Genomic DNA, 9,323 nt, shown 5'->3' with positions numbered 1-9,323 from the left:
CAATCCAAATTTAAATCTAGAATCGGCTTCCAATTTCGCAACAAAGCATCCTTCACTCATGCTGCCAAACATACCCTCGTAAAACTGACTATCCTACCGATCCTTGACTTCGGCGATGTCATTTACAAAATAGCCTCCAACACTCTACTCAGCAAATTGGATGCAGTCTATCATAGTGCCATCCGTTTTTTGACCAAAGCCCCATATACTACCCACCACTGCGCCCCGTATGCTCTTTTCACTTCCTATTCGTCGCCAAACCCACTGGCTCCATGTCATCTATGAGTCTTTGCTAGGTAAAGCCCCGCCTTATCTCAGCTCACTGGTCACCATAGCAGCACCCACCTGTAGCACGTGCTCCAGCAGGTATATTTCACTGGTCACCCCCAAAGCCAATTGCTCCTTCGGCCGCCTTTCCTTCCAGTTCTCTGCTGCCAATGACTGGAACAAACTGCAAAAATCACTGAAGCTGGAGACTCATATCTCCCTCACTAGCTTTAAGCATCAGCTGTCAGAGGAGCTCACAGATCACTGCACCTGTACATAGCCCATCTTCCAATAGCCTATCCAACTACCTCATCCCCATACTGTTATTTATTTTGCTCCTTTGCACCCCAGTATCTCTACTGGCACACTCATTTTCTGCACATCCATCACTCCAGTGTTTAATTTCTATATTGTAATTATTTCGCCACTATGGCCTATTTATTGCCTTACCTCCCTCATCCTACCTCATTTGCACACACTGTATATAGACTTTTTCTGTTGTATTATTGACTGTATGTTTGTTTATTTCATGTGTAACTCTGTGTTGTTGTTTGTGTCGCACTGCTTTGCTTTATCTTGGCCAGGTTGCAGTTGTAAATGAGAACTTGTTCTCAACTAGCCTACCTGGTTAAATAAAGGTTAAATAAGAAATAAATAAATAAATAAATAAAAGGGCCCTTAAATCAGCTGGCCCTGATTATCCCTGAAGTAAACAGGGACATCTTGTGGACAGAGGTGTGATTTATTAAGTTGTGCGTGCGCCTGCTTGCTAAATGATTTCCCCTGTAAATGTTTGCTTAGTATGGTTATTTTGTTTGAGCTCTCCATTAAAATTAATTTGAAAATGTTGTACCCACCTCATCCACATTTTAGAATCAAAGTCTTYTTGGAATAGGATCAGTCTTGTTGGAATAGGCTTGATGTTGAATGTCTTTGGCATAGTGGTCCAAACAGGATAACAACTTCGAAAACAYTTAAATTAATGTTTGGTTCTTCTTATCCAGCTAATTAGGCACAATAATAATCTGCACCACGCCTGACCAAAATAAATTACGAATCAATAATTACAAAATTATCAAAAGGATATAAATGTTATTTCTAACAAAGGTAGGGCAATCAATTAATCGATGGTCATGTGTAACTGCCTTCATTGTCAGGAGATAGGGTACTTAGGCCTAAATCAATCAAAATAACTAAAAATTGTCAGCTGCCCAARTAATTCCTTGTCTCGCGATATTCTGGAATTGCTCTCCAGCAGCAGATGCTGCCAGTGAGTGGAAGGAGAGAGGGGGWGAGAAACCTAACAAAACCGCAACCTTCTACCGTGGAAACTGCAGTTTTATTCGAAAACCCCACGATTGTTACATTATTTATATACACACAACGTGACTGGTTTGAAAAACATCGTAATTTAACCCAAGGTATCTGTGCCAAGTGTATTAGAGACCCATATCTAATTAAACTAGCAATGGCGTTGAAAAGAATTCAAAAGGTGAGTTTTTGTTTGCTTATTTCTTCCTGCCAGCCTGCGTTGCAACTAGTCCGCTAAATTGTTAGCTATGTTTACAATAAGTATGGTTCTCCAAAATCGTTTGCCACATTTCATGTAACAAGCACTTGTTTGTGCTCCCCTTGAAAATACTTGGCAGATAGACAGACAAAGACGAGAAACCAATGGTGGCCTTTTGCAATTGACGCATTTCATGCTGCCTATGCTAAGCTGTTAGCTTAACAGTACATTATTTCTTTGCTAGCTAGTTAGCTGTCCTCACTTAATGTTAGCAGCTAACTAAGGTAGGTACAGGCCCGTTACATAACGGCATTTGGTRGGGGTGCAAGTAATATGACCACATTGTGAGTGTAAGATAAATAAGCAAGTTAGTCATGTATTTGTGTCTGGCGACCCGGGTGAGAAAGTACAATTTAAGGCTAACGTTAGCTTGCTAATGGTACCTATCTTTTGCCATCTTGAATGAATGAGTGTGCTGGAAGGTAATGCGCACGCGTGACATATGACAGCTGTTTGCATGTTGCCAAATACTTAACCCCAATGTTGCCATATATGGAATAGCAAATGGGGCGCTGTGGCAAGCAATGTATTTATAACAGAATGGACAGRYTTTTCATAAAATGTTAGCGAACTAGATTATTGAGAAAGTGTACTTATTTATTTCCAACAATAAGTGATGTCATACCATTTTACCTCAAATGGTACACGGCTAGTGGACCATAACAGTTAAAATATGTCATTTTGGTGAACAGTTGAAACAATAGTGGTCTGTTTGTATTTTGTCTGTATTGTCAATGTATTAAAAGTTGAGTAGGGATACTTGGCATGGTGTAACAACTTCACAGTATGGCACAATTAAGTCAGGGCCTGTGTAGTAAAACCAACCTGGACTCGGTGATAGATATAAAATGAAGTCCGAKACTCCAATTAGTATATGTTACCGTTTGTATTGTATGTATTCATTTGTGGATGTCCATCCATTTTGTACAAATTTGCAAAACGTATGATATGTTAAGAATTCCAATTTGTTGTGGCTAGTGTTAGCTAGGGGTTAGGTTAAAGGGGAAGGATTACATAACATGTTAAGTAGTTGCAAAGTAGCCAAAAGGTAGTATTTAGTTGCTAATTAGTTATAATGCTAATGTTTTCCGTGATGAGATTTGAACACGCAACCTTTCGGTTGCTAGATGCTAGCGTTATATGCTCACCCAACCAATCTTATGTAGCCATACCAAACGTAACTTCGGAAAGTATTCAGACCCCTTGACTTTTTCCACATTTTGTTACATTACAGCCTTATTCTTAAAAAAAATAAAATGTTTTAATCCTCAGCAATCTAGACACAATACCCCATAATGACAAAGGGCCCAATTTTTTGCGTATTTATTAAAAATATAAAACGGAAATGCCTTATTTACGTAAGTATTAAGACCCTTCGCCATGAAACTCGAAATTGAGCTTAAGTGCATCCTGTTTCTATTGATCATCCTTGATGTTTCTACAACTTGATTGGAGTCCACCTGTGGTAAATTCAATTAATTGGACAAGATTTAGAAAGACACACACATCTGTCTATATAAGGTCCCACAGTTGACAGTGCATGTCAGTGCAAAAACCAAGCCATGAGGTCGAAGGAATTGTCCGTAGAGCTCAGACAGGATTGTGTTGAGGGACCGATGTGGGGAAGGYTACATTTACATTACATTACATTTAAGTCATTTAGCAGACGCTCTTATCCAGAGCGACTTACAAATTGGTGCATTCACCTTATGATATCCAGTGGAACAACCACTTTACAATAGTGCATCTAACTCTTTTAGGGGGGGGGGGTTAGAAGGATTACTTTATCCTATCCTAGGTATTCCTTAAAGAGGTGGGGTTTCAGGTGTCTCCAGAAGGTGGTGATTGACTCCGCTGACCTGGCGTCGTGAGGGAGTTTGTTCCACCATTGGGGTGCCAGAGCAGCGAACAGTTTTGACTGGGCTGAGCGGGAACTGTACTTCCTCAGAGGTAGGGAGGCGAGCAGGCCAGAGGTGGATGGGTACCAAAAAATGTCTGCATAGTGGCCTCCATCATTCTTAAATGGAAGAAGTTTGGAACCACCAAGACTCTTCCTAGAGCTGGCCGCCCAGCCAAACTGAGCAATTGGGGAGAAGGGCCTTGGTCGGGGAGGTGACCAAGAACCTGATGGTCACTCTGGAGCGCTGTCAGACTTCCTCTGTGGAGATGGGAGGACCTTCCAGAAYGACAACCGTCTCTGCAGCACTCCACCAATCAGGCCTTTATGTTAGTGGCCAGACAGAAGCCACTCCTCYGTAAAAGGCACATGAAATCCCARTTGAAGTTTTCCTAAAGGCACCTAAAGACTCTCAGACCATGAGAAACAAYATTCTCTGGTCTGATGAAACCAAGATTAAACTCTTTATCCTGAATACCAAGCGTCACGTCTAGAGGAAACCTGGCACCATCATTAGGGTGAAACATAGTGGTGGCAGCATCATGCCGTGAGGATGTTTTTCAGCGGAAGGGATTGGTAGACTAGTCAGGATCGAGGCAAAGATGAACGGAGTACASAGAACCTGCTCAGGACCTCAGACTGGGGTGAAGGTTCACCTTCCAACAGAACAACTACCCTAAGCACTCAGCCAAGACAACGTCAAGTCACTGAATGTCCTTGAMTGGCCCAGCTTGAACCCGATCGAACATCTCTGGAGAGACCAGAAAGTAGTTGTGCAGCAAGGCTCCCCATCCAACCTGACAGAGCTTGAGAGGATCTGCAGAGAAGAATGGGAGAAACTCCCCAAATACAGGTGTACCATGCTTGTAGCGTCATTCTCAAGGCTTTAATCGCTGCCAAAGGTGCTTCAACAAAGTGCTGAGTGAAGGGTCTGAGTACTGTAAATGTGATATTTCAGTTGTATTTTTTTGCACAKTTGTAAAAACCTGTTTTTGCTTTGTCGTTATGGGCTATGTGTAGATTGATGGGAGGGGTGGACACATACATTTTTAGAATAAGGCTGTAACGTGGAAAAAGTCAAGGGGTATGAATACTTTCAGAATGCGCTGTATCATACTAATTAGTGTCCCGGGATTACATTTACTATGTTACGTCTAGTCTATGAGACCAGTCTGYGTAAAGCTGGTCATGTAAGCCTAAATGTCAAAGTTGAGAAGAGGCTTTGGTAGTTAATTTGGCAGTGACACCCTTCACCCCAACTCTGTGCTCAACCAGACAACTGTCATCAAACTGTGATGTAAGCCTATTTATTTTTCCCTATCTGAATGTCAGTTTTGTCACATTGTTGCTCAGTGTCTGAATCACTAGAAATAGACGAACTGGGAGGGACTACCTGAACTTGTGCAATAAGAAATTTTAAATTTGTTGTAAAGCAACTGTGTGAATATGACCCAGATGTGACTACCTATGCAAAGATATATATAAATATATATATATTTAAAGCAATCTGTTTATAAAATATATAGCAATGACAGTTATATCCTCTTACGCTACTGCTACTCTGTTCATCTATGCATAGTCATTTTAACCATATCTACATGTACATACTACCTCAATCAGCCTGACTAAGCGGTGTCTGTATGTAGCCTCACTACTTTTAAAGCCTCGCTACTATATATAGCCTCGCTACTGTTTTTCACTGTCTTTTTACTGTTGTCTTTATTTCTTTACTTACCTATTGTTCACCTAATACCTTTTTTGCACTATTGGTTAGAGCCTGTAAGTAAGCATTTCACTGTAAGGTTGTTGTATTCTGCGCACGTGACAAATAAACTTTGATATCCATGACAGAATTTTCTACTTCCTGGCCACATCGGTTAGTAGTGGATACAAAGGTGAATTTTAGACACTGCCTGTATTTATTTATTGATTATTATTCTAATATKTCTTTAGGAACTGACAGATTTGCAGAGGGATCCACCTGCACAGTGCTCAGCGGGACCAGTTGGAGATGATTGTAAGTAGGGATGGGGAATAAATCCTTTATATTAATGTCATATTTGCCACGTCTGAATTTTTTTTACTACAGTTAGTTCCAGTCTGTCAGACATTCAGTATTGCGATTTGCACAGATACACAATACTTACATTTTAGGAAACTTTTGATGGGCAGCAACGCGATGGGTGAGGCTGTGACATTGCATTGTTRGGTATTAATTGTAACCCATTTGTAATTTTATTTAGTGTTTCACTGGCAGGCAACAATAATGGGTCCGGTATGTGATTTAACTTCCCTTTCTCTTATTAGCACATAGCTTAGCATCAATAAGCTTTAAGGGTATTCTTATCCTCTTTCTAAACATGTTTTTATTTTATTTTAGAATGACAGTCCTTATCAGGGAGGAGTGTTCTTCTTGACTATTCACTTCCCTACAGATTACCCCTTCAAACCACCAAAGGTGAGTAAAAAATCACATAAGATCAGTTGACATTAGGAAACACAATTCATAGTGCTAGAAGTAAGTGCTGGTTTATAAAATACTTAATTCAATTGCAGGTTGCGTTCACGACAAAGATCTACCACCCTAATATCAACAGCAATGGAAGTATTTGTCTGGATATATTGAGATCGCAATGGTCGCCTGCACTCACTGTATCAAAAGGTAAGCCCCTGTGAATATTGGTATAAGATCTGACATGGGGTTGGAATTTAATATTTCCTGGCGTTACATGCAGTATAACTATATAGTTGTATATTTAATGGACAATACATTTAAAAATAATGCAGAGGACAATTTGTTTTCATATGACAGCCAGACAGAATATTATCCCTCTGTCTTATTTTAAAACTGTAAGCATACAAATTTAGGTGGTTTGTTGAAAAGCAGTAATTTTATATTTTTAAGAGTTGGCCTAACATTTTAAAGAAACAATTGTTTGACCTAGTCAATGTCTCTCCTGGTAATAATGTAGAAGACAATTAGGGATCAAATTCAGCAATTCATTGTTTTATTTTCTACTTCAAATAGTTGTCAGAATAATAAATATTTCATTTTTGACTTGAAAAGGGCAGTCATCATCATGTGCCACTTTATGGCTCTCAGATAGAGGTGGTCAACAGTAACGGTTGTCATAGCAATATGSATGTGAGCTGTTGGTAGGTGTATTAAAGGCGTATCATTCCCCTTAAAGAACATGCATGGTTAATTGTTTTACTTTTTGGATAATAAAATATATTGGATATTTTTTGYTGTTGACTGTTGTCATGCGTGTCTGCAGCTGGAGGAGGTTTAGATGCAGCTATCCAAAGTTGATTATTTTTGTTTTCCATTCTTTATTAGTTCTCTTGTCAATCTGCTCTCTGCTTTGCGATCCGAACCCAGATGACCCGCTTGTACCAGAGATTGCACACACCTACAAAGCTGACAGGGAAAAGTGAGTGTGCCAAACAGTATTTGATTCCCTTGCTTTGAAACTCCAGCATACTGGTATTCTTGAATAGGGCCTAGTCCACAAACAATTAAATATCTTTAATTCCAACGTTTTGGTCAATAGACATTCATTTCTTCCCGACATTTCAGTCAACTCTGAAGGTCTTTTCACCATAACATTGGTATTAGTAGATGGGTTTCCATCCAACTTGTGACAGATTATCATATGAATATTTTAAAATCTGCATAAAAACAATATGTGCATTTTCCCACCAGGGATGTTTCCATCAAARTGACCTGTTGTGGATAGATAAAAATAACTTTTGTGGTTAAATTACCAGAATAATGTTTTGAATAAAAAACACAAGTTAAATGGGTTTCTATCGCATTTTCAACTCTACTGATGTTTTTGTCAGAAAATGTTGCGTTACATTGCGAGTGTGCCCACACTGGTCTTGGCACGTGCGCTCTAGCCAACAATTCGCAGATACAGTGTGGGTAGGATAGCCTTCATGATGAGATTATGGACAAAAGAGCAAGATTTGTATTTCTTTTGTTGTCAAACAGCAGCCAAGCATTGATCATCATGTCACCAGAATAAGACCCTCTATTTATTGGAAAGAAGCATCATCATTCATCACCGTGCTCTTTCACCACCCTGTGAAGTTCATCATAACTTATTTCATCTGTAGCGTCATAAACTGCATGCTTTTCCGAGTTGTAGTGGGAGGACCACACATATTGTGGCTCCAAGTTTACTTCAATATGATGGTTATTATTATATCAATATTTGCACATAAAGGCATTTCCATCGTCTTTTCTCGCATAATTAATTTTACAGACACTACGATCTCTCCTTGTCTTGTGTTTTGTTGACATTTGGAAAGTGTTTTATTTTTTTGGTCTGTTCCATCAAACATTTTTWTATCCGTACTTAACTTGCCAAAAAAGGTTGTATGGAAACCTGGTTAATGCTGCATTAAATTATTTGTGGAATATTCAAGAATACCAGTGTGCTAGTTTTTTCTGGTATCGTGCAAACCTTCCATTTTGTTTTACAGGTACAACAGACTAGCAAGAGAATGGACACAGAAGTATGCAATGTGAAAATGCCTGTTAAATTAAAACACTAAAAGAAGAAAATAAACATGTTTAATATTTACCCAAGGCAAACGAACAAGAGGGGAAACATAACTAGACACTCGGGTTGGAGAAGGAAGCGATAAAATAAGGGACAGTGCAACCTGGCTGCTAAGTGCTGAGCTGCTGCCATGTGCTGTTTTTCATGACTTGTATGGATCTGCTGAGGAACTCCTGAAAGCACTCCCTTATGGAATACTGGAACCTCATGGTCCAGACCACCACACCCAGACTTTAACTATTACTACTTCTATTGTGACTATTATTCTCAGTGTTACTATTCATACTCTTATTATTATGATCACTGTTATTATCATAATGATTGTGTTATTCTACTGAATGCTGAAACATTGGGTTTGAATTTGGAGGGGACTAGTTGGCGGCTTGGTTCTCCCTCCTTTCAAAGGTACTTTCTTTGTCCCTCTGGATGTCTTGTGTTCATGTATTCAGTGGCCTTGCTGTATTATTGTAATAACCTCTTCTCAGATGTTAGCTGWGAAATTGAGGTGGAGTGCTCAGCACAAAGGTGCATGTCTATATCCAGCAGCGGGGTTCTATTGCCCACAAAGTCTTGAAAGACAGTCTCTGGTTGGTCTCAAACCCAGACGTGATGTAAGACAAGTAATTTTGCTTCCRCCTGAGCCAATTTTGTTTTCACTCAATGCATTTGGAAATGTCCCAAATGCAGTGACAGATGGTCTTTGAAGAGCCTGGAGAGAGGTGCTATCAAGGTGAGCTGGACTGTATCTGTGCTCATGGGAAAGCGACCAGGGAAAAAGTTCTGAAACTGCCACTACTTTTCTCACTTGTCATCTATGTCCCCTTTTCTTGTCCTAGATCCATCCAGGGCTAGCATCTTGCCATTTAGCATCCAACTGTAAAGACACTMAAACTCTGGTAAAGCTAATCTCTGAGATTAACTCCTCCCAGCCATACAATGCCACTTTCTAAATACAGTAGCTCAGGTATATATCCAACTCACCTGTCTGTGAAAGGGCACTGTAGTGACCTGTGGTGTG

General features: G+C 39.7%; 1 protein-coding gene across 1 annotated transcript; it reads left to right on the top strand.

Moving 5' to 3' along the window:
• Positions 1 to 1,495: 1,495 nt before the first annotated feature.
• On the top strand, positions 1,496 to 8,344 carry LOC111957642 (ubiquitin-conjugating enzyme E2 D4). Its single transcript, XM_023978530.2, has 7 exons — positions 1,496 to 1,759; positions 5,688 to 5,751; positions 5,978 to 6,009; positions 6,115 to 6,192; positions 6,291 to 6,396; positions 7,075 to 7,168; positions 8,226 to 8,344. The coding sequence occupies exons 1-7, from the start codon at positions 1,529 to 1,531 to the stop codon at positions 8,269 to 8,271; spliced, it is 651 nt and encodes a 216-aa protein (XP_023834298.2). The 5' UTR covers positions 1,496 to 1,528; the 3' UTR covers positions 8,272 to 8,344.
• Positions 8,345 to 9,323: the final 979 nt, after the last annotated feature.

This window comes from Salvelinus sp. IW2-2015, linkage group LG33 (assembly GCF_002910315.2).
Source record: "Salvelinus sp. IW2-2015 linkage group LG33, ASM291031v2, whole genome shotgun sequence".
Lineage (NCBI taxonomy): Eukaryota > Metazoa > Chordata > Actinopteri > Salmoniformes > Salmonidae > Salvelinus > Salvelinus sp. IW2-2015.
This window is presented reverse-complemented; position numbering and strand designations above follow the sequence as displayed.